Raw genomic sequence first — 26,651 nt, 5'->3', positions numbered from 1 at the left:
CTCCAGAACTGGAAGCTTTGTGAAATTCAAATAAGACAGTAATGCAATGATCTTAAAGTCTCATAGCCTCATTTCAGTGGTTGCTGAAAGGGAAATATTTATTTTAATAATACTTTCGATTAAACATCTGGGCTCCAATTCCATCACCTTCTTAGCAAGCAACATCCACTTCCACTTCCACTTCCTCAAGCCCTTGTGGATGCTGGAAACCTGCAGTTCCTCTACTGGCCACTACAGGCTGGACAAGCACCAGCCATCTAACCTCTGATTGGTTGCAGTTCCTCGACTGGCCGCTAGAGGCTGCAAAAGTGAGTCAATCATTAACCTCCAGGTTAAAATGTTCAACTTCAGAGCAGAAATAAACGTTTAGTCAGGTTTATAAAACCGTTTTGGTCTCAATCGCTTGATTTGATCTGAGGGGTGAATGTTTCTGTACCGCGTCTGTAGAGTTTATATAAAGCATTACATTTAATTCTAATATCATTGATTAAGAGATGGCTAGTCGTTATCACTTCATCATCCATAATCATCACGCTACCGCGTTTAGCGAAGCAACCAGTTTTTTGTATTAACCAGCATAAACGCTAGAGTTATCTTTGGTTTCACCGTAGAGTCGTCATTTTTAACGGTTCATGTTGGAAACATCTGACGAAAGATCTGCAGATGTTTCAGCTAAAGCCCTGGAACGAGAGCTGCGGTTCCTCTATAGACCACTAGGGTTAGAGTTGCAGGTTTTCAAATTTTTCGTGGAAGTTGGAATTTTGGCCTTGATTCTTCTCATAATTAATAATAATACATTCACTGTAATTATCTAGCCTCATTAGCTCCTCCCACATCCAAAACAAAGTAGACCAACATTTTACATTTGTCTTTATTATGATTTTTTTAGACCACTTATTTAAATAGCACAGTCAAATTGCACATATTCTCTTTGACATAAATAGTCTTGACTAGGGATGCCCCGATACCTTTTTTTTTTACACCGAGTACGTGTACAAGTATTTTAATTTCTGTACTTGCCGATACCAAGTACCGATACGAAAATAACTAGGCTAAAAATGCAATGAAAAATGCAATGAATTAGAATGAATTAGAAGACTTCTAGAAGGTTTAATTTGCAACAGATACATTCAATAAAAATAAATAGAATGAGTAGAATAACTACTTTAAAGAAAAAATAATCTTTCTGTGTAAATAAAACATTTAAAATATCAAACATATACCATATCAATGAAACATCATATCGCGCCTCGAGTGCGTCGAGAAAAGAAATCCTCCGTCTTCTCCAACTGACAGTGGCTGCTCATCCAGCGATATATAACGGCTTAGAGCCTCCGTTATTTTAACTTGTCTCTTGTTATTGTCTGGGGCTTTTGCAGAACCTGAGCTAATGTTGGCTGTTGTGGTCTTGAAGTATTATTAGCAAACTCTGTAAACTCAGCTTTATGATGTGTCTTGGGATGTTTTATTAAGTTGCTGGTATTAAACGACGTATTCCCCTTTCCTCCTCTTGACACCTTAGCAGCACGTAGCTTCAGTCTGCCTTGCTTTCATCGTCGTCCCTTATTTTGAAATATGTCCACACTGCTGACGTCCCGCTGGCATTAATTGTCGCTATCTTGCCTGAAATGGCGCTGCCAGTCTCACTCATGGGTATCACTCTCTTCTCATCACCAGGGGCCTCATTTATAAAAGACTGTGTAGGATCCATACTAAAAGTGCACGTAAACCTAAAAGCCGAAAATGGCGAACGCAAAAAATATTTTATAAAACCGTGTACGCAATGTTCGCTTTATAAATCACAGTCCAGCTGGAAGGTTGCGCACGTGAATTCGCCTCATACCCCGCCCTCTACACGCCCACTTTCTACCATAAATGGGCAATGCAAACTACTTCATGACTGTATTTGCATATAAATGAGCCTGCTGAGCATGTGCAGCGGCTTCCTGCAGCCTGTTTCTGCTGAGCGTCAGGATGAATGAGACGTGTCGAGCCAGACAACCGTGTCACTAAATTTCACCGAGACTGAGATGGAGGCCAAGGAAACCACATTATTTGGTGGTCACAGTAATGGCATCACTAACAAAAACAAAGCGAGTGAGTTGCCTGCTAGAATCTGATTTCTGGCCGCGGGAGCGCGCACAGCAGCCCGTTGAGCGATAGCGCTGAAACGTCAGATTTTCAGATCATGAAGCTCAAGAATGAGATCAAATCATATTTAGGTAGAAACAACCTTTCATTAACTGTATTTGGCCTTCAATCAATTTTTCGCAGGTAAAAAAAGACCCATTTTCAGGGGAGAAATCAGATTCTGGCAGGCAATCACTTTTTGGCACGACACCGGCACGGCGTCCGGTAGGATGATTTGACAGATGAAAATACCCCGTCAGATCACGCTTCTACATAGACATCAACATTTATCTATGTGGGAGTGTGATATGACAGGGTATTTTCATCTGTCAAATCATCCTACCTGCCAATATCTATGTGGAAGCGTGATTTGACTTTTTCTTTCTTCCGCCAAAGCCTCGTGCACATAGATCTATGTGAAGCACATTCTGACTTCCTGCTGTTAAATCTTCTATTTGCATGAAAAAGCCTTTGAAAAAAAAAGAAACTGAGATAAAAGAAACGGGGATGGTACGGTAGTATTTTCTGCCGGTTTGGGTGTACATGGATCTATAAGTCTGATATGTGATGACATTAAAAGTATGACATGAATCTGGCTTCATTTCACTACCTCATCGCCTGCGTCGCCAGTTCCCCATATCTTTAAAATGTTCATGCGCAAGGGTCAGGGTTGGCGTAGAGATACACACATTTTTTGGTTAGTTTTTTCTATCTTTCAAGCCCTCTTTTGCGCGAAAGCAAGCTTTATAAATGAGGCCCCTGGACACTTCCCAGCTGGAGGAGATGCAGCATTCTTATTTACCGTACTGATGCTGTACATGAAGCTGAATCCGTCTAGTTACATGTTCAAACCTTCACGGTCAACTTCTCCACATCACACACGCACACACGCACACACGCACACACGCACACACACACACACACACACACACACACACACACACACACACACACACACACACACACACACACACACACGCACACACACACACACACACACACACACAGTCCATGCGCCTCATACACATGCACGCTTATACATGCTCAGCTTGTTAAAAGGACATGTAGTAAGCTGACTGCATCGTCTCCTCCCCCCCATCACTTATTCCCCCCCATGAGTCTTACATCACGTTTCAGGCACACGACGTGGAGTCACACTTCCTTGAGCCACCATGTAAAGGCCAGTGGAGTAAAGTTGGTGGCCCACTTATATGTAAATGTTCCAAGCGCAGACTGTAGGTTTACTGATGGTTCCTGGAGTTTCCAACAGTAGATCAGGAGGAAGAGCCTTCAGTTATCCGGCTCCTGGTTCTGGGGTGGAACCAGCTCCCATTTTGGTTTCAGGATAGAGAGAGCTCTCTCTGCTTTTGAGATCAGGATGAAAACTTTCTCATAGTTCGATGTAGCTCAGGTGTCGCTTATGATGTTGTAGTCCTAGACTTCTGGGGGACCTCTCAAGATCTCTTCTGGGCTCGTCTGCAGGTCCGTAGTGGTCTTACTTGTGTTTGTCCATGTACTTCCACAGTTTGCCCCTTTGTGAATATATACCAGTTTAGTCCACTTGTAACCTCCAAGGGCCCCAGATACAGTATTTGGCCCTTGTAGGCTTCCCATTATACTGAAACTAAGTTTCAACAGTCAAGGGTTGGGACACCAGGTCTTTGTCTTCAGATAGGACCCCTGTCAGGTACCACACCCCCTCCTGCATATGTAGGAACATGGGGACAGTTTCCTCTCCCTTAAAGAGATTAGGTGAAGGTCCATCATAGGAGAGACTTGTAGCTGGTTCTCTGATTGATTGGTAAATCAGAACCAGGAAAATATTCCATGTTCTCCAGGATGACACGCCTGCTTATGTAACCCTCTAACGGTTTGAGAGACGATTTTGTGTTGTTCCAAATGAAGCCCTTCAGATTAAAGTTGTGCTTTTCCCTGTTTCTTCGGCATGTTTCCCGGAAAGGAAAAAAATGTACTGTATAGTGCTAGGTCCCAAATATCTAATTAAGAATTGCGTGAACGATCCCTGCATCATCTCTGCATCTGTCCTGGATACACGCTGGATTTCTTGATTTTATGGAACTGATGGTTTGTGTTCCTGAATCAAATGAGAACCAAAGTGCCAGTTGTCGGCTAAGACGTGATATTCAAAGATATTCCTGAAACCATGGATACTGACCATATTCTGACATTCAGTGTGACTAAGTGTCAGACATGAGGATGAATCAGGGCTGAGGAACATCCCTGCTACAGAGAACGCAGAGACACCGAAGAAGCCGGTGATCGAAATCTAAAGCCAGGATAAAGAGGCTCTGTGAAGGTGGTGTTGAAGGTGTGGAGGTGGACCAGAGCGTCACAGGAGATTCTGTAGAAGGACAGAGCACCAGCAGAACTGTCCAGGTACACTCCTATCGTACCAGAGGCCAAAGAAGAGGAGGAGATGGATGTTCTGATGTTGTTGTGCCAGATGTAGAAGCCGTCGTCAGAGCAGTTCAGACTCCATGAATGATCGTTCCATCCAAACCTGCAGTCATCGCTTACTCCTCTCCTCCTGATTCCTCTATAGCTGACGGACACGTCGAGCCATCCTTTCCAGTCCACCTCCCAGTAGGAGCGACCAGTCAGGGCGTTTCTGCACAGCAACTGCCAGCAGTGATTGAATCTGTCCGGATGATCAGGATACTGCAGGTCCTCCTCCACCAGTGTCACCGTCCGGCCGTCTTCACACAGTTTGATGTTGGGATTTACTGAGTTTGTGTCCACTTCCAGTTCACAGAAATCTGATGGAGACATAGAGACAAATTTTGAAGTCCTCCATAATTCTGTAGACCATCAGACTTACTGTCACCATGAGTCCAACTTACACTTCCTCAGACCAGATTGTAACCTCTGTTCTCCATCATGGTCCACACTGCAGAAACAAACGCAGTCATCAATAACTGTCTCAGATGGACTCATCTGTGAAGATAACTCCCGACCTTTAATTAACCCCTGCCTAACGAGGCCTTTTGCTGGGAGTTCTGCTTGAAAATGACACCTAAGTTAAGAGTATCTCAGCAACTTTCATTCTATTGGATGTCTTTTAGCCCAGATATATATATATATATATATATATATATATATATATATATATATATATATATATATATATATGACAATGACAATCATGACTTGATGATGCCAACAGGACCACATCATGCGAAAAAGTGGAGATAAAATCCTGAAACCACCAAAACCAACCACCTCCACCACTTAATTAAAAATCCACCAGATTTTCCATACCATTGTCTCATCTCACTTCCTGCCAGCTCCATCTATTGTGTTTAAATTGACACAGTTTGATTGATTGAAAGATTGGTTCATTGTGTTGTGATGAGCCCAACCATGTCTACTCTGCACCTTTTGACCTCATGTCCAAACTCAGACTCCTTCCACATCAAACAGGTGCTATTTCCTGTCCTAAGAGCTCGTTCCAACAGCTGAGGGTTAGCACCCCAATACACTGTATATGCCATAACTTGCTGCTCAAATGACACCAGATCTGCACGGCAAACCCATGCAGCTAGTTGAGGCTGATCCCTTCCAGCCTACATGGGTAAAGGCCCAGATACACTTGACAAGAGGCCCCCTCCCCCTGACCTAACTCCAGGGTTGGGGCCCTGGTAACCTTATTTTGGGGGAGGGACGTCAACTTTTAATAAGCAAGACGGATGGATGGACCAACAAATGAATGAATGAATAGATGGATGGATAGATAGATGGATGAATGAACGAAAAAATTAATGGATGGATGGACAGACAGACAGACAGGCAGACAGACAGACTACCATAGAGTTTCCAGTCTCCAATGTGGATCCTCAAGTCCAGCTGACAGCAGCTTCACTGCTGAGTCTCCTGGATGGTTGTAGCTCAGGTCCAGCTCTCTCAGATGGGAGGGGTTGGAGCTCAGAGCTGAGACCAGAGCAGCACAGCCTTCTTCTGTGACAAGACAACCTGAGAGTCTGGAGTTATGAAAGATGGACATATGTTTTATCATCTGATGTTTGTGGTACTTTTTTTGTCATATGAAGTTAAATTTGAGGCTGGATTTAAAGAATGCTCAGAAAAAACACCTGAGAGTTTCCAGTTGGCAGTTTGGACTCTTCAGTGCAGTGGACAACATCTTCACACCCAAATCCTGCAGGTCGTTGTTACTCATATCAAGTTCTCTCAGACTGGAGGACTGTGAGCTGAGGACTGAGGACAGAGCTTCACAGCTTCTCTCTGAGAGGTTGCAACAGCTCAACCTGAGGACACATTCCACCATCAACATATATTTCTACATCTTCCATATGTTATGTACAAAAAGAAATATCTTCTTACAGAACTTTCCTGGAGGCTTTGATCACTGGCAGCAACCTCTTTAGAGCTTCCTCTGAAGCTGAAAAGTTTTTCAGGTCAAACACTTCCAGATCTTCTTCTGATGACAGTAAGATGAAGACCAGAGCTGCCCACTGAGCAGGAGACAATTCATCTGTGGAGAGACGTCCTGACTTCAGGGACCGTTGAATCTCCTCCACCAGAGAACCATCGTTCAGTTCATTCAGACAGTGGAACAGATTGATACTTTTCTCTGCAGACAGGTCCTCGCTTAGCTTCTTCTTGATAAACTCCACGGTCTCCTGATGGATTTGAGATGTACGTCCTGCCTGTGTCAGCAGACCTCGTAGGAGGTTCTGGTTGGTCTGCAGTGAAAGACCCAGTAGGAAGCGGAGGAACAAGTCCAGGTGTCCATTTGAACTCTCTAAGGCCTTGTCTACAGCACTCTGATAGAAGTTTATCTCTGCAGCTTCCTTTCCTCCCGTTTCAGGTGACTGAGAGGTTGTTTGTTCCTCCAGCAGGTTGACTCCAGAGCTGATGAAGGTCAGATGGACATGAAGAGCAGCCAGAAACTCCTGAACACTCAGATGGATGAAGCAAAACACCTTGTCCTGGTACAGGTTGCTCTCCTCTCTAAAGACCTGGGTGAACACTCCTGAGTACACTGAAGCTTCTCTTATGTCGATGCCACACTCACTCAGGTCTTCTTCATAGAAGATCAGGTGTCCCTGCTGCAGCTGCTCAAAAGCCAGTTTTCCCAGAGACTCCATCATCTTCTTGTTTTCTGGATTCCAGTGTGAATCGGACTCAGATCTCTCGTGATACTTGACATTTTTAAGTTTGGCCTGGACCACCAGGAAGTGGATGTACATCTCAGTCAGGGTCTTGGGCAGCTCCCCTCCCTCTCTGGTCTCCAGGACGTTCTCCAGGACCGTAGCAGTGATCCAGCAGAAGACTGGGATGTGGCACATGATGTGGAGGCTCTGTGAAGTCTTGATGTGGGAGATGATCCTGCTGGTCTGCTTCTTATCTGTGAACCTCTTCCTGAAGTATTCCTCCTTCTGTGGGTCGGTGAAGCCTCTGACTTCTGTCACCATGGAAACACAGTCAGGAGGGATCTGATTGGCTGCTGCGGGTCGTGTGGTGATCCAGAGACGAGCAGAAGGAAGCAGGTTCCCCCTGATGAGGTTTGTCAGCAGCACATCCACTGAGGTGGACTCTGTAACATCAGTCACAACCTCATTGTTGTGGAAGTCCAGAGGAAGTCGACACTCATCCAGACCGTCAAAGATGAACACGACCTGCAACTTTTCAAACCTGGAGATTCCTGCTTCTTTGGTTTCAGTGAAGAAGTGATGAACAAGTGCCACCAAGCTGAACTTTCTCTCTTTCAGCACATTCAGCTCTCTGAAGGTGAAAGGAAGCAGTAACTGGATGTCCTGGTTGGTTCTGCCTTCAGCCCAGTCCAGAGTGAACTTCTGTGTTAAGACTGTTTTCCCGATGCCGGCCACTCCCTTCGTCATCACTGTTCTGATTGGTTCTTCCCTTCCAGGTGGAAGTTGAAAGATGTCTTCTTGTCTGATGGTTGTTTCTGCTCTGTCTGGTTTCCTGGAAGCTGCTTCAATCTGTCTGACTTCATGTTCATCGTTGACCTCTCCAGTCCCTCCCTCTGTGATGTAGAGCTCTGTGTAGATCTGCTCCAGAAGGATTGGCTTTCCTGCTTTAATAATGCCCTCAAACACACAGTGGTACTTCTTCTTCAGCTTAGATTTGTGTTTTTGTTGGACCACTGTTGAGGGAGTTCCTGAATGAACAGAAAACAAAAAATGTTTTTAACAATCTAAAGATATTTTAGATATCTTTATGTTCACTAAACTATCTTTTCCTTTTCATGGTACTGTTTGACTGTACAAAGCTGACATACTGGACACCAGTTTTGTCTGTGACATCACGGGTAGGTTTCTGAAGAGTGCTGTTGAAACCTTTTTTTCATTGTTCTGCATCATGTCTGTATAAACCGACTCCGCTCAACCCTGGTTAGTCCAAAATTGGGAAAATGAACTGAAAGAGCAAGTCTGGAAGCCAACAAGAACACGGCCACCTTAGTTCAACTCCCACGTTAGCTGTTTTAGCTGAGCTGACTTATCTTAAACCACCTTATCATGCTAATTAATGTCAGCTTGCATTCATTCTGATCAAATGTGTGCAAAATCTTTATTTCAGATGTCATTATCAAAACAACATGCCAGAGCTGAGAGCATGACTAGCAGAGCTCTGCTGAGACCTGTCTGTGCCCAGATTTTAGCTCCAGATTTTAGCTCGATGACCTTGACTGGATTTTATATGAAAGAAGGATGAAGAATCAAATGTCTTTCGAGCACAGACTGAATGAAGCGGTTAAACTCCCCTGGTGAATGCTGACTAAAATAATGCAGATAAAACCTGATTTTAAGAGCTTATGCAAACACATCTAAGCAAGCGTTCAAACTATAGGTTGTAGTTTGCTTAAAACACTGGAGAAATGAACTTCTTAATCATGATAAAGTCGTGTAAAAGGTCTTACTGCTCTGCAGACGCTCGGCCAGCTCGTCCTGCTTCATGTTCCTCAGAAAGTACACCGTGATGTTCAGAAATGACTCTCTGCTGCATCTTCTCTGCTCCTCCTCTTCAGTTTCCTCTCTCTGACTCTCCAAGCTTTTTGGGTAATCGATACTGAGAACTTTTTGGATGTTCTTCAACTCGCTCTTCGCAAAGCTGATGATGTTTTCCTCCAGCAGCTGGAACACAGAAATCCAACTTCAAATCAGAAAAGGTTAGATGATATGGAAAATAAAATTCTTTTAAAAACGTTCTTAGTTTTTCTTTGGCTTTTTTCACATGCTGAATCAACCCAAGATATGTCCTGTTTTTTTTCTCATGAACTTAATGTCACGTGTTAATCTACTTTCATATTTACATTTTGGACCTGAAACACCTTCCTATAAAAGATGCGTGGCAATTTAGGTGGAAGAAAGTACTGAAGTTGATGTCCTCCAGAACAGCATCCATGGCAGGATGAGTCTCAGAGGAGTAGATTTCAACAGAAGATCCGTGTGACAAACAATGCTCTCGCAGAAGGATTTGTATATTCATTCTCCAACAGAGCAGAATATCATTCATTCACTCCAGGAATCTGGAGGAATTTTTGTAAAGGACAAGAAAGCAAGTCTAAGGAGCTCCTGCGGCTTAACCATCTCCACTCCAGAACCCCTCCGGTCATCCTAAAACTGGTTTACCTGGAAGCATTAATTCCAGAAGAGGTCTTGGCTAGGCCATGGTGCAGAGGCTAGCGGCTAACCAGCTATCAACTGTCCTTCAGCTAGACCGCCTAGTGGCCTTCAGCTGAATGTCAAGGGCACCTTCTGGTTGGGTTAGGGTTAGCTACCTTTGCCTTTGAAACTTCCAGACCAACCCAGACCCTATCAGACCAACCCTGATCCTTCCAGACCAACCCAGACCCTATCAGACCAACCCTGATCCTTCCAGACCAACCCAGACCCTATTAGACCAACCCTGATCCTTCCAGACCAACCCAGACCCTATTAGACTAACCCTGATCCTTCCAGACCAACCCAGATCCTATTAGACTAACCCTGATCCTTCCAGACCAACCCAGATCCTATTAGACTAACCCTGATCCTTCCAGACCATCCCAGAGCCTATTAGACCAACCCTGATCCTTCCAGACCAACCCAGAAAAATCCAGACCAAACAAAAACACGAGAAGACAGAATCTTTAAAATAAGAATGTTTATATTCTGTTGTCTTTTTCAAAATTGACAGCTCAGGTCTGAGAGGAGTGATAAGTAGATAAAGCCACAGACTTTTAGGCAACTGTGATTCAAAATAAGTAATCATATACCACAGACATCCATACAGACAGGTGGAGGGGGGGGATGCAGGCCAGCGTGCAGCTCCCTGAAGCTCTGGCCTGCAAACATTCAGGCCAGAGAATGCAAGGAAGAGAAAAGCAGGGGGAAGAGACCAGCGCAACAAACTACAGGAACATTGGACAACAATGATGGTTATGAGGTACTTATAATTAATAACTGAGAAAGGAAAGAGAAGGAGGGGTGAGGGGCACCGCTCAGTGGATCATGTTGGAGTCCCCCTGCAGCATAGGCCTATGGCAGCATATCTAGGATGAAGCTCAGTTTCAGACCAGCTGCTCTAGTCTGGTCCTGCAGCTGCAGCTATGACTACTGGCCCTAACACACTAGAGTTTACACTAACTAGAGGTTTACTAAACAGAAACGTTTTAAGTTTGGTTTTAAAGGTGGAGGTGGTGTCAGCCTCCTTAACCCAAACTGGAAGTCGGTTCCATCTTAATTGTTACTGATAACAGAAGACCATCCTCCAGATCTACATCTGATCTTCGAGGAAGTACAAGTAAACTTGCACTCTGAGAACGGGGAACTTTTTTCATTAGGAGCTCTATCCACTCACCTTAAATGTAGAGTCCAGTTCTGTTTGGTTCTCTTGGACACAGGGACCATTGACATCTTGAGAAGTCTGCTCTTCCACTCTGTGGAAACAGTTCAGAACATCAGTCAGAAAAGAAACGTATGGGTGTCCGTCATCACACTAACTGCAAAATTACCTTTAAAAATAAAACAGATGAGGAATTATTTAAAGTTTTCAGTAAAGTTTGTGGCTTTTTTTATTCATTATGTCTTTACACTTTAAAGCGAGAAAAAAAAAAGAGGTGGGTCATGCAAAGGTTTGGGCACCAGACGAATTCCCATAAAGACTTCATTACAAATGGCCAAGTGATGTGAATTTAGAGATTAATTCAGTTTAAAACAAAGCAGGTTCTTTGTTCTCAGAGTTTGAAGTGATCTGGAAATCTGAGTAATCTGACAAACTGAAGGTGAAGCTGAAACTGATCAGGAAGAACGACACATGTTGTGACGACACAGGAAGGATGTACATATACGGAATACGTGTTTTTGTAAAAACGCCAATGATGAGCTGACACATCATGATCATAAAATTATATGAAGTGTATATAAGTGCATTCAATTTTAGTCTAGGTCATTTTGAAGTACACTCTGGTAAGTCTACACTATTGAATATTGCATGCACACGATCGAGAGGACGGTGGTGTTTGAGGTCAAACAGCCAGTCACATGTACATTGCTGGGCTGTGCCGGGCCTCCAGGGGGAGATGAGGGTGGTGAGAGAATGATGTTAGTGTCCGTGACTCTTTGCTGTTGGGCTTATCTGGGTGGCTCTTTCTTGGGGGGTTCTTGGGCTCCGTGCCCGTCTCCGAAACCCCCCCACTGTCCTTGCAGCTGGGCACGCCTTTGGCTCTGGGGTTCCTGCTTTCATCGGGGCGGGTGCCGGCCCGCCGGCGTCGGCTGTTGGGGTGGCCCCGTCTCTCTGGGCGGGCTGGCCCCGTCTCTCTGGGCGGGCTGGCCCCGTCTCTCTGGGCGGGCTGGCCTTTCGCCGGGTGGGGGTTGTGGCCCTGTGATCGGCCTATACCGGGTGGCTGGTGCTCGGCTGGGTCCTGGTCCATCACCGTGGGTTTCCTGGCTGCCTCCTCCCGTGGTCATGGGGGCCCCGCCGGGGCTTCCCTCTGTCGCCTGCAGGGAGGGGATGGGCCTTGCTGGCCTCCTGTCCCTCTTCTGGTCCTCCGTGGGGCAGCTGGTGGCCTGGGTTCGGGTTTCTTCCTTGTCTGCTTCTGGTCTCTTGGATGGCGTGGTTGTGCCCTCCCTCCCCCAGTATAGTTGCAGTTCAGGTTATGTCATGGTTTCCCAGTGTAGTTTTTTTAGTTTTACTCACTCCCCTGTTTTTCCAGATCCTGCCACCCTAATCAGCCAGAGATCCACTCATTCCCTTCACCTGTGCTTCCCCACCCAGCTCCACACCTGGTTTCCCTCATCAGCAGTTCCCCTCATATACCGGCCCATTTCCACCTTCTTGTTTGCCAGATTGTCGTGTGTTTTTGCCTCGCTTTCCAGCCTGCATATCCTGTTTTGTTTCTGCCTGCCTGCCTGTCTTTGAGCCTGCCTGATTCTTGGGGTATGGATTTTTGCCTGCCCGTTTTTGGTTTTGTTTGCCTGATCTGCCTGACTACCCGGTTTGACCCCTGCCTGCCTTTTGACAAAGATTAAAAGCCTCTTGGACTCTGATCCTGCCTGGTGTTGTGCATTTGGGTTCTCTGTCCTGTCTGAGCCGTGACAGTACAATCTGGCCAAGACTGAACCCAGCCAACATGGACCTACCACGTAAGGAAGAGGATTTGTGGGATTTTTTTTATGGGGACCGAGTGGCGTTCTACCACCGTACGGTGAAGGGGACGGAGACATGCCCCCAGTTCCAGCCTGTTGCTGTTCCCGAGGTGGCCCCGGACACACCCCAGTCTCTTCCCCCTTTCTGGGGAACACGCCTGGCTCTGGGTGGGCCCAGGAGCCTGCAGGCTCAGGGGAGGCAACGACGGCGTCGGCCCCAGCCCCAGCTTGTTCCTGCTCCCCGAGAATCGGCTGATAACATGCGCTGGGCCAAGGAGGAGGAGTATTGGGACCCCTTTTGGGGAACACGCCTGGCTCTGGGTGGGCCCAGGAGCCTTCAGGGCAGGCAACGACGACGGCGTCAGCGCCAGCCCCAGCTTGTTCCGGCTCCTGCTCCTGCTCCGGCTCCGGCTCCTGCTCCGGCTCCTGTTCCAGCTGCTGTTCCAGCTGCTGCTCCGGCTCCAGCTCCTGCTCCGGCTCCTGTTCCAGCTCCAGCTCCTGCTCCGGCTCCTGTTCCGGCCCCCCGCATCCTGTCTGCTCCTGTTCCAGCTCCAGCTCCTGCTCCGGCTCCTGTTCCGGCCCCCCGCATCCTGTCTGCTCCTGTTCCGGCCCCCCGCATCCTGTCTGCTCCTGTTCCGGCCCCCCGCATCCTGTCTGCTCCTGTTCCGGCCCCCCGCATCCTGTCTGCTCCTGTTCCGGCCCCCCGCATCCTGTCTGCTCCTGTTCCGGCCCCCCGCATCCTGTCTGCTCCTGTTCCGGCCCCCCGCATCCTGTCTGCCCCTGTTCCGGCCCCCCGCATCCTGTCTGCCCCGGTTCCGGCTCCCCGCATCCTGTCTGCCCCGGTTCCGGCTCCCCGCATCCTGTCTGCCCCGGTTCCGGCTCCCCGCATCCTGTCTGCCCCGGTTCCGGCTCCCCGCATCCTGTCTGCCCCGGTTCCGGCTCCCCGCATCCTGTCTGCCCCGGTTCCGGCTCCCCGCATCCTGTCTGCCCCGGTTCCGGCTCCCCGCCTCCTGTCAGCCCCGACTCCGGCTCCCCGCCTCCTGTCAGCCCCGACTCTTGTTCCTGAGGCGGTCCCGCAGCCCTCGGTTCCTGCAGCGGTCCCGCAGCCCTCGGTTCCTGCAGCGGTCCCGCCGGTCTCTGTTCTGGAGGTGGTCTCTGTTCCCCTTCCTGAGGCGATCCTGGATGGATCTGCTGCAGTCCCAGACCGACCCTCTGACCAGCCTGCCGCGATCCCAGACCGACCCCCTGACCAGTCTGCCGCGATCCCAGACCGACCCCCTGACCAGCCTGCCGCAGTCCAAGACCGACCCTCTGACCAGCCTGCCGCAGTCCCAGACCGACCCCCTGACCAGTCTGCCGCAGTCCCAGACCGACCCCCTGACCAGCCTGCCGCAGTCCCAGACCGACCCCCTGACCAGCCTGCCGCAGTCCCAGACCGACCCCCTGACCAGCCTGCCGCAGTCCCAGACCGACCCCCTGACCAGCCTGCCAAGCCCCGAGACCGACCCCCTGACCAGCCTGCCAAGCCCCGAGACCGACCCCCTGACCAGCCTGCCAAGCCCCGAGACCGACCCCCTGACCAGCCTGCCAAGCCCCGAGACCGACCCCCTGACCAGCCTGCCGCAGTCCCACACCGACCCCCTGACCAGCCTGCCGCAGTCCCAGACCGACCCCCTGACCAGCCTGCCGCAGTCCCAGACCGACCCCCTGACCAGCCTGCCGCGCTCCCAGACCGACCTCCTGACCAGTCTGCCAAGCCCCCAGACCGACCCCCTGACCAGTCTGCCAAGCCCCCAGACCGACCCCCTGACCAGCCTGCCGCAGTCCCAGACCGACCCCCTGACCAGCCTGCCAAGCCCCGAGACCGACCCCCGGATCCGCCTGCCAAGCCCCGAGACCGACCCCCGGATCCGCCTGCCAAGCCCCCAGACCGACCCCCGGATCCGCCTGCCAAGCCCCCAGACCGACCCCCGGATCCGCCTGCCAAGCCCCCAGACCGACCCCCTGACCCGCCTGCCAAGCCCCGAGACCGACCCCCTGACCCGCCTGCCAAGCCCCGAGACCGACCCCCTGACCAGCATGCCAAGCCCCGAGACCGACCCCCTGACCAGCATGCCAAGCCCCGAGACCGACCCCCTGACCCGTCTGCCAAGCCCCCAGACCGACCCCCTGACCCGCCTGCCAAGCCCCCAGACCGACCCCCTGACCCGCCTGCCAAGCCCCCAGACCGACCCCCGGACCAGCCTGCCAAGCCCCGAGACCGACCCCCGGATCCGCCTGTTACGCCCCAAGGGCGACCCCCCGAACTGCCTCACCGGTCTGCCCGGCACCGAGGACGGCCCCCGGAGCTTTGGCCGTTTGTTGGCCGGGGCCCTCCTCCGGGACCCCTCCTCCCGCCCTGGGTGGGTGGTTTTGGGACATCTGGAATCTGTCCCTTGAGGGGGGGGGTTCTGTCATGGTTTCCCAGTGTAGTTTTTTTAGTTTTACTCACTCCCCTGTTTTTCCAGATCCTGCCACCCTAATCAGCCAGAGATCCACTCATTCCCTTCACCTGTGCTTCCCCACCCAGCTCCACACCTGGTTTCCCTCATCAGCAGTTCCCCTCATATACCGGCCCATTTCCACCTTCTTGTTTGCCAGATTGTCGTGTGTTTTTGCCTCGCTTTCCAGCCTGCATATCCTGTTTTGTTTCTGCCTGCCTGCCTGTCTTTGAGCCTGCCTGATTCTTGGGGTATGGATTTTTGCCTGCCCGTTTTTGGTTTTGTTTGCCTGATCTGCCTGACTACCCGGTTTGACCCCTGCCTGCCTTTTGACAAAGATTAAAAGCCTCTTGGACTCTGATCCTGCCTGGTGTTGTGCATTTGGGTTCTCTGTCCTGTCTGAGCCGTGACAGGTTAAGCCTTGTTTTCACTTTGCACACACACAGTTACACAGACACATGTGTTCACTCACCTACATACTCACCCCACAGATTCTGGGACAGATAATCGCAGTAGCCTAGTCCTGATTTAGTTTTAGAGACTGGAATGGTTGCTGTTTGTATCTCTTCTGTTTTTGTTTGTTTCTCTCTCTTTTGATAATTCCAAAGGCTTGTGTACTTGTTGTGTGTTTTCCTGTGTTTCTCACCGTTCTCACCTGGACTACTGTCCTCACCTGGATTATTGCAATTCACTGTCCTCACCTGGACTACTATTCTCACCTGCACTACTGTCCTCACCTGGATTATTGCAATTCACTGTCCTCACCTGGACTACTGTCCTCACCTGGATTATTGCAATTCACTGTCCTCACCTGGACTACTGTCCTCACCTGAACTACTGTCCTCACCTGGACTACTGGACTAATATTCAGGTACCAGTCAGCATTCATCACTACCAATTCACTCAAAATTCTGAAGCAAGACTCATAAGTGGAACTAGAAAGTAAGAGCACATCTCCCCTGTACCTGCTTCCTTCACTGACTTCCTGTTAGAGTTCGTATTGATTAAAAACTAAATAAAAGTGTTATAAGTAAAGTTTCATTATTCCATATTATTAGGGACACAGAAATGTTTACTTACTCTACTTCTGAACATTTTCCACCTGCAAATGCAAGAGGATACTTCATGGAGCTGTAACTCTCCATGGACACACAGCTCGATCCAGGTCTTGGATCAGGTTCTGGTCCAGGTTCTACTGCAGGTCTAGGTCCTGGTTTGGGTCCAGGCTCTGCTTCAGGTCCAGGCCCTGCAGAGTCTGGTCTCTGCACCTTGCTATTGACAACATGACATAAGTTCTGAGTGTCAGATGACATGAATGTAAGCTCTGGCCAGCAGAGGAGTCCTGGATCATCTGGATCATCTCCATCTCACCTCTGAGCTCCAGTCCAGGTCCCATGTTTCTCACACAGATGGGTTTCAGGTGGGTGGAGCCCCTCCGATATCTCCTCAAACTGACTCATTCCAGAGGCCCCGCCTCCACTGAAACACATGACAAGATTGATGTGGTACTTGTGATTAGTCACACATTTATCTTAGAATAACCCAAACAACAGTAGATGGACTGCAGTTATCAGACAGCTTCACCAGGGAATGTTGATTATATAAACCGATGGCGTGAGGAAAGAAGTAGAAAAGGGCCGGATCTACAGGGTGGGAAGGGGGGGCAGCAGCCTCCCCACTCATGAGCCTTGCCCTGGTTAAAAAGCTTCTACAGCCCACATGTGATATTTTCCCTTATTTTTAAGTTGAAATCAAGTTATATTTATATAACCAAGATAAATTTCAACCAGAAACCACCCGCCAAAGGTGACTGTTGAGTACTACATGGCTCTCAAGTCTCATGCATGGAGTTCCAGAGGACTGTAGAAACTGAAGAGTCCATCAGTGTCAGATCACACCATCACTGTTGGAACCACGGTGGAAGCCAAAGACCGGACTGTTCTGAACTGTCCTTCTATGAGTTCTGATCTACATCCTGTTGAACATCTGTGGAAACATCTGGAACATGCAGTCTGGAGAAGAAACCGTTCAGACCTGAGACACCTGGAGACCATGGGCGGTGGGTAATGAAGGCTAGGGAAGGCTAAGCCTCCCCAAATACAATGCCAGGTATTTCGCAAAAAATTATATAATATGTGCGCAACATTAATAAAAAGCTGAAATATTGAATGTGTGTTGTTGTTGCTTCAGCTCCCTAGTGACAATGCGGTGATAATTCAGCAAGGCTTTGATTAAAAAAAATGAAAAGTAGCCAGTCACACCACCCTGGTCTGCGGACCGCTCAGGTGATCAGAACTGCAAATGTTGTTTGTAAACATCCGCATTTTTGTCCGCCAATTACAAATGCACAGCCAGCAGCGCTCCTTTCAAAACACAACACAAAGCTCCATGTCAAGACCAAGATGGATATACGTTCATTTTTTAAACCAAAAGAGAAACAGACACAAAACATTGCCGAAGCTGCTGCCAATGTGACAGTGAGTCGGAGGAGAGCGACTGCACCTGCAGCCACCGCGTCAGCGACCCCCCCCAGTGTCTAACACCGGCTCACCTGATGGTGCAGCCGGCCATATGAGCAGCGATGACCCGGGAGGAGGAGGGGACTGCACTGCCGGTAATCCTGCTATTATATTGGTCAAATTATGCTCAAATCATTGTTACGCAACTGTTTTGGGTGAAAAAAAAACTCAAAATTTTCGCGCGCCTGCACTTTGCGCAGGCGCGCGAAAATTTTGATTTTTTTTTTTTGAGGATTCCTCCCTATATATAGCTTCACCAAATATTTCAGTCACCCGCCGCCTATGCTGGAGACGCTTGACCATTAAAACCAGAACACACTGTCTGATCCTTGTAATGGAAAAATAACAATGTATTCTACATTTTGGACACATGGTAATACTTTATATGATGCACTTTGATTCCAGACTTGTACTTTGAATGAACTCACTGTCTGAGTCTTGGAAATCTTATCTCTTATCTTATCTTATGCTCTTTGTTTGTTGTTTAACTTTATCTGAATCCAGGAAGGAACTACTGATCACCTGTCCATTGTAATTCCTTTCTTGACTGTTTACAGACTTGATGACATTTGGCATTACAACACATCCTATAGATTATTATACATTTAGTTACACAATCTTTGTCTATAAAACACACCTTGGAGCAAACCATCGGTGTGCAATTATACTTTGTTGCGATTGTATACTGCTCCCTTGCAAGATTTTCATTAAATGACATAAAGACCATTTGGTTATTTTGTCAGTCTTTATTTTCAGATTTCCACCACAATTTTGGTGTCAGAAGTGGGATCGCTCAACTGAGGGTGTCTGGACGCAGAGTTGGGTGACCGTACATCCTGAAGCCAAAATCTTCAGCCTCAAACCTCCACACAAAACAGGTGAGAAGGAGGACCTTACTCTGGGCCGGACACACTCAGCGCAGCGATCACGATATCTTGACAGGTGAGAATCTGAAAATGTATTAAAATAAATAAAAAGAAAAAAGAAAAAGAAAATGTAGGCCTATTAAAAATACCAAACTATGAAGTTTGGTATGAACTAAGAGAGAGATCTTGATCTACCGATCGGGAAAGGAATCCCGACAGGTCTTTTGAACCTGGGGGGTGCACTGAGGAGTCCATTCCAAACAGTTTACTATTATCCAGGGGCGTCTCTAGGATTGTGACACATCTGGGGCTTAGCCCTGAAAAGTTTTATGATGTGCGCGCTTAGAGCGCGCGCCCAAAAATTTTGGACATAGAGACATTGATTTATCACGTACAATTAGGTCTCTGCATTAATTCTGACTCTACACCTACTGTCTTTGTTCATTTCTTGTTTGTAACTTTTTACTTTCACTCCACACTTGCCTTTCTCATTTACTTATATATATCAAAATGTGTGCAGCTTTTTCAGGAAAAGTGTTAGTGCTATATCTTTTTTCTTTTCATACTATACCAATCTCAAATCTCACTGCTCTGCTCTGTGTTGTGCGTCTATAAATAGAAAAGATACAGGGGTGCTCGTTAAGATGTTTATTAACACAGTTCCCCACAAACACATGATAAATGAAATAGGACTGACAGTATCAGGCATCAGAATGGCTTGTCTTAAAAAACATATGAAAATTCTCGACGTGTACGAGAGGGGAACCCTCTAGGGGGGTCCGGGGGCATGCCCCCCCTGAAAAAATTTGAAAAATAGACTCAAAATGGTGCATTCTGGTGGTCTCAAAGCTCCATAATCACATCTTTTATCAATGCAAGAATACACACAAAAAATCTGAATTTTTGCAAAGAATGATGCATTTTGATAACATAATAACACGCATTCATCATCATGGGTAATTCTTCATGCATGAATAAATCTTGAAATGAAGATAATTATATCTTAAACTTCTACAATGGCCAGAATCCCCCTTTCCCACCGAAAAAACTAGGGATGCACGCACCGAAATGAAAATTGGTGGCCGAACCTGAAGCCGAATAAAATTTAAAGACTTGGCTGAATAGTGAGTACCGAATAGCCTACGGAATGCGGTTGTTCACAGTTTTTCATTTATTTTGCCTTTTTTTTTTTACCGAATACAAGTCATCTGAACAGCTTTCTGCCTGCTGCCTGCTGTTTTGACTCACGACATGCGTCGTGGGACCTGGAGGTGTTAACCACTTGTGCGCCAAAGCCAAAGAAGTGGCTTGAAAAATAAATAAATAAATAATAATAATTGTTAATTGAATTGTTACTCAAATCTGTCCACTGTTTTATCTAAGCATCAACATAAGAGGACCGTAGATTAACCTAAACACACAAAAAAAAAAAAAAAAAAAAAAAAAAAAAAAAAAAAAAATTTAATTCATATTCGGGGCTAATTAAAAAACATCCGGGGCTTTAGCCCCGAATGTTTTAGCCTAGGGACGCCACTGCTATTATCACAATAGTGTGTGAAGAAAGTATTACTGGGTAATAATTATATTGTGTGAAGTAAGACTCCAAACACGCGTATAATGTAGATAATGTCTCTGTTCTACTCATCCTGTTTTTGATCATATAAAAAATAACAATGAAAATAAAAGTGAAATAAAATAAACTGAATCAAAAATTGCAAAGTAACTCCATCCTGGATCATTCATTAACTTGAATCTGGTAGATTGGATCACTATGGGATTTAATTTGACTCAGAAAGTTTAAAGCCAATCACACGGTGTATTTGTTCTAGTCCAGTTCATTAAATTTGACTTGGCAGATTGAAACATAGTGTGATTTGAAGGCAGTAAAAAGAGTGTAAAATATCTGATAAAGATATTAGGAGTAAAAGTTTTATCATTCTGAATGGTTCAATACCCATTACACATATGTTTAGTGTACTATGTGAATTTTACATAAAGAAGCAGAAAACAGCTAAAAGACAGCCAATGGGCACATATGTTAAATACTCAACTGATGCTTATGCAGGCATGCCAACACACACACTCCTACACTCCTCATACAGGGCAAACATGTGACATTTCTTGTCGATTCTGGTGCAACACACTCTGTTATTACAGCTAACACTGTTTCAACACCTCCCAAGATGAGCAGAAGATACGTGAAGTCTGTAGGGGTGTCAGGTGAAACAGTTCTGGGAAAATACACAACTCCATTAGTATAATGATGTCACAAGCAAATTTAAGCATTCATTTTTGCTGTCAAACTCTTATCCAAATAATCTAATGGGAAGAGATGTAATGTGTTTATTGGGCATTTGTCTTGTTTCAACATCAAAAGGGGTTATTACTACTTGAAAAAGGGAACTTGGGTTCCCTGACACATATTTGTGAAATACAGCCCAGACATGCTGACTTATGTGTGTGGATGGAAACTGTGCACATCAGCTGTGACTTCCGTAAACAATGCTCTGGTAGAAAAAACACGTACACACAACACACAACACAGACACAAAATACATGAAAGCAGAACACCTATGCTGAATTACACACATACACACAGAGAGACATGCAAAGTTTGAGGAAAGATGGTTCAGAGAAAGTTGTTTGAGAGAAAAGCTAATGTCAAGTTGTATGTTTCGGGACAAACACAGATGTGCTGTTTCAGGGATTTTGCCTGGACAAAAGAAACTAAAGCCAAATGATGAATCTTCACCATATTTCTCTTTCAGTAATTCAGGTTCAGATTCTCTGTTTGACGTTCCTGATTCATATCCACATGTTCAACTGGCTAAACACAGCAGAGGTGTCAAGTAACGAAGTACAAATACTTTGTTACCTTAGGGGTGGAGGTGCAGCCACTCTGGTTGATTGGGTCACAGGTGTGTCCCATCAACCTCTCCACCCTGCCTGCCTTATGAAGGCAGGCAGGGTGGAGAGCGGCAGCCACTCAGGCGGATGGGACACAGGTGCGTGTGTCCCATCAACCTCTCCACCCTGCCACACCTTACTTAAGTAGAAATTTTGGTTATCTATACTTCACTGGAGTAATTATTTTTCAGACGACTTTTTACTTTTACTCCTTACATTTTCACGCAATTATCTGTACCTTTTACTCCTTACATTTTAAAAACAGCCTCGTTACTCTATTTCATTTCGGCCTTTAAACAAAAACTATCCAGTTAAATTGCTCCATCCGGATAGAGTGAATTTGGTTGTGGTTGTTTCAGATGTTCTTGTCCAGTTTTGTTCTTACATCCGTTCCCTCAGATTCCTGCAACTAAACTTGGATGTACATTCCAATAAAGGTTAGGATAAATGATAACATGCCTCTGAAGTTTGACTTTTTGCACCATTACCATACTTATAGGCAACTAGTCATCATATCTCCTGCTCTCTGAAACACATGTTAATGCTCAATAGTACACATATATGGTTCTTTAATATATTTGCATTATACTAAGATACATTCATTTTCAATGGCTTTTGTCCTTAATGGCTTTTTCCCCCTTACATTACTTTTACTTTTATACTTTAAGTAGTTTTGAAACCAGTACTTTTATACTTTTACTTGAGTAAAAAACTTGAGTTGATACTTCAACTTCTACAGGAGTATTTTTAAACTGTAGTATCTATACTTCTACCTGAGTAATGAATGTGAATACTGAAGACACCTCTGAAACACAGAGAAGGAGAAGATTTGGGTCCATGGACGGTGATGGAGACGAACACAACTGTGTTGCCACAATAACTGAAGTTTGTTCCCCCAGACCGGATTTGCAAGAAACACCTTTACGCGCACTTTACAAGACTGGAAACCTTAGCCAGTGAATTGAAAGAAAATGCAGGCACAAACGCAGACGTGATGTCATGGATTGATCAAATGTTTGGCAAATGGAACAGAGTCTTCACTTCTTTCATTGTGACTACTATTGTTATCCTGTTTGTGGCTGTTGTTTGGTACCGTGTATCAGAGATTTGATTGTCCACACGGTTGACAAAACTATCAAATGACTCAAATAACTCCTGGGTGGATTCCACCATATCAGGAGGTATCTGATCTCGATGAAGACTGTTGTGATCTAAGGATGTAAATTGCTTACATTTATTATAGGGTGCTTATATACATAAATTAGCATCTTATTTTTTACAGTGATATTTTCTGATGTGATGTTTTAAATCTTGACTGAGGTAACATTACAGATGTTTTTTTTCTCACTTTTTTATACTTTTTATTATGTTACTATATGTAAGGATGATTGTTTATTATGAAGATATAATCTTATGTCATTTTTCTTTAATGAGTGATCAAGATTGATCAAAAGGGAGGAAATGTAATGGAAAAATTTATGACATTTGGCATTACACCACACCTATAGATTATCTTCATGATCCAGATTTATAGTCTCTCAGGACACTTCAGATCAGCTGATTACGTTTTAATTCAGGCAGGCTTTTAAGTTATGTTTTATGTTCTTTGACACTGTTGCAGTTTCTTTTTAATCTGTTGCTATTATGTTATTATTGTAAAACACTTTGTGACTGGTTTCTAAAAATACATGTTAGTTACTCAATAAAGGAAGAGAAACATGTACATGTACAATGACAGAGTTGCAGAAGGATGGGTTTACCTTGCTCCTGCTGTCAGGAGGAAGTGGGAATTTCCCAGAGGAACCTCTGCAACGTTGAGAAAAACTTGGAAACTCCACAAGTAGATTTGTTAAATGAAACTAAAACAAATATGATCAGACCTTCTCGTCAGCACTCTCGGACACACTTGAACATAATTTGATATAATTATTTTAACAGTTAGGGGTTCTGGTTCTGGTTTAAGCTCCACGACAGTCAAACCCGTGTGTGAAAGAAGTCACTCATCTTTCAGCTGTTGAAACAGAAACTGTTCTCACAGCCTTTCTTCAACATTTCTACATCTCCATTAGTGATAAGACATCGTCTCAGGTGCTGAACTCACCTCAGATCCTTCTACAGTCTCTGTCCACCTGCCCCCGACCAGGAAAGCTTCGGAAACATGAAGAAGTTCATTCTCTCTTGTTAGTTCTGCCGTCTCTGCTGAGTTTGTTCAAGCACACTGTCACTTCCTCATTATTTCTGTCTGAAATACACAACTGTGACGTCAGCAGCAGTTTGACCTGTCAACACACCCCTGGTGTGCTTCCACATCCGTCCACTAGATGGAGACAAAGATCCGTGTCCTCCTGGACCACATCCTGCTGCATGATGGAGCTGAAACAAAGTCGGAACGTTTGACTTTAAAAGCATATTAAAACACAGATTTGACCAGAGGTGTCAAAAATATCCCCATTCATTACTCAGGTAGAAGTAGAGTTTAAAAATACTCCTGTAGAAGTTGAAGTATCAACTCAAGTTTTTTACTCAAGTAAAAGTATAAAAGTACTGGTTTCAAAACTACTTAAAGTATAAAAGTAAAAGTAATGTAAGGGGGAAAAAAGCCATTGAAAATGAATGCATCTTAGTATAATGCAAATATATTAAAGAACCATATATGTGTACTATTGAGCATTAACATGTGTTTCAGAGAGCAGGAGATATGATGACTAGTTGCCTATAAGTATTGTAATGGTGCAAAAAGTCAAACTTCAGAGGCATGTTATCATTTATCCTAACCTTTATTGGAATGTACATCCAAGTTTAGTTGCAGGAATCTGAGGGAACGGATGTAAGAACAAAACTGGACAAGAACATCTGAAACAACCACAACCAAATTCACTCTATCCGGATGGAGCAATTTAACTGGATAGTTTTTGTTTAAAGGCCGAAATGAAATAGAGTAACGAGGCTGTTTTTAAAATGTAAGGAGTAAAAAGTACAGATAATTGTGTGAAAATGTAAGGAGTAAAAGTAAAAAGTCGTCTGAAAAATAATTACTCCAGTGAAGTATAGATAACCAACATTTCTACTTAAGTAAGGTAACGAAGTATTTGTACTTTGTTACTTGACACCTCTGGATTTGACCGAGCAATGACGGAAGCAGATGTGGTAACAGCTGGGGAGTTGGGGGCTAGGAAAGCTGCTGCTCACAGGTGAGTTCTGGATCTAGATGTGAAACAGAGGTTGAGGGAGAAGTTCTGATGTGGACACGCATCTGCAGGAACAAGCCCAGCTCCAGCGCTGGGACACCAGACTGGTACCAGTCACTGCCTGTCACTGGTACCAGTCTGGTAGTACCAGACAGATAACCAGTCCTTGCTGCGTGACTTTCCTCAGTACAAGTCACTTGTGCTCCAGCCATGGCTTCGGTTGGAGCTTCTTTAGTGGGGCGTCCTGCTCAGAGACATAATCCAATCACAATCCAAACCAGTCAGATGAGAGTATATTTATGTCCAGGCTGCAGCAAATCTGCAGCCTGGGAGATAGTCTGGCTGATGAAATCCTTCTGGTTTCTATTCCCGGCTGAAGAGTCCAGAGTGTCCAAGATAAAGAGACACAAACTCTTCATCTCGTCACGGCACACTCATCACGAGGAGGTGAAGTTGACGCGTCGCAGCTCGGACAGAATATACAAGACCATCTCTTAAATCATTAACACTGGCAACTAAGAGCGACCTCTTCAGAGATGTTTCTGAGCTGGAACACGTTTGAAGATTAGTTCAGATGTTTAACCTGTACTTTACCTGCACTTGTACTTCAGCTGTACTTTGGCTTGGTGGTTAACACTGCTGAGTTCTAGTCAGGAGATTCCTGGTTCAATTCCCAGCCTGAATCTTCCTTTTTTGTGAATTTCCCCACTGAGGGATGAATAAAGGAATATCTCATCTAATCTCAAATCTTTGTGGAAGCTGTTGTTCTGAAATAAATCAACCACAAAAGAAGGAAGGAGTCTTTATTTAGAGGGAAACATGTTTCAAACAGTCCTCCGTTTATCTGCTCTGCTGTCTCAGGAAGTCCACGTCAGGCTCATTACTGCTTCTTGACAGAACCAGAAGATTTACCGGAACTCTTGTTTGTCATTATCACTGAAATAAATAACAGTAAAGAAACGGTTTCAACTATATACAAACTCTAAAACAGTAACCACAGATACCTGAAGGAATCAAAACGGAGTTTTCTGTTGCGGTAGACCCGGGGCCCCATGTACAAATAGTGCGGCGCACAAAAAACGTGCGTACGCCACTTTCTACGCTCACGGTCGTATGTTCAAAAAGTGACTTAAAGGTGAGAAATTGCGGTCCTTCACCCACATACCAAGTCTCGCGTACGCACTTTTCTGAGGTTTGGTCCGTTGGCGACACTCGTTGGTGATGCAGTGAACGAACCCAGAATATGAGGAAACGTGACGTCAACAATAAGTTCACAACCACACGTGAAGGACACGACAGTCCCCACATCACCAGATAAGTTACACACGAGTGGAGCTGCAACAATCTCATGAACATATAAAGGTAGGAGCTCAATGATGGAACTTGTCAATCACAATAAGGGAACCTGTCAATCTGTATGTACATTGGACTTAACCCTTTAGTATATAATATGCGTGACAGTAAAGCAGAACGAGGAGCCGTTTTCATCCACCAACTTAAGTTCTGGTGTCGGTTTTTAAAATACAAACAAGAAAAGGAGTGTAATGATGCACTAACGATGAATAGTAACATTCACAAACCCTTACGATCATAATAAACCCACAACTCTTCACGAAATGCAATACCACTGTCGTCACTTTGCACTGACACTTTATATTATACCACTACAGTCACTCTGCTATAGATTTTTCTGACATTTGTATATTTTTTCTGACATTTGCATAATATATTTTTTTTTGTACATAAGGAGACATGCCCTGTTCATTTTTATTCTACTTCATTCTTGTTCTATTTGAGATTTTCAACGTCTTGCTGCTCAGTTGTCCTGCAATTGCCCCTCTGGGATGAATACAGTTTTCTGAATCTGAATCTGAATGAATCTGAAAGAACAATGTTACCCATAATGCAATGCATCCAACACAACTACAGTGCG

The 26,651-nt window shown here is 45.5% G+C and overlaps 1 protein-coding gene across 1 annotated transcript; it reads right to left on the bottom strand.

Annotated features, from left to right (window-relative positions):
* Window positions 1–872: 872 nt before the first annotated feature.
* LOC133418338 (NLR family CARD domain-containing protein 3-like) lies at window positions 873–23,762 on the bottom strand. The gene is made up of 10 exons (XM_061706929.1): window positions 23,632–23,762; window positions 16,610–16,717; window positions 16,319–16,510; window positions 10,972–11,050; window positions 9,050–9,263; window positions 6,490–8,290; window positions 6,240–6,413; window positions 5,955–6,128; window positions 4,992–5,038; window positions 873–4,907 (listed from the first exon to the last, which is right to left on the bottom strand). Exons 2-10 carry the CDS (start codon window positions 16,696–16,698, stop codon window positions 4,375–4,377), a joined length of 3,303 nt encoding a protein of 1,100 aa, XP_061562913.1. The 5' UTR covers window positions 16,699–16,717; window positions 23,632–23,762; the 3' UTR covers window positions 873–4,374.
* Window positions 23,763–26,651: the final 2,889 nt, after the last annotated feature.

The sequence above is a fragment of the Cololabis saira genome, chromosome 18, assembly GCF_033807715.1.
Source record: "Cololabis saira isolate AMF1-May2022 chromosome 18, fColSai1.1, whole genome shotgun sequence".
Taxonomy (NCBI): Eukaryota; Metazoa; Chordata; class Actinopteri; order Beloniformes; family Belonidae; genus Cololabis; species Cololabis saira.
The sequence above is the reverse complement of the archived record's forward strand: the minus strand, read 5'-3'. Positions and strand labels throughout refer to the sequence as shown.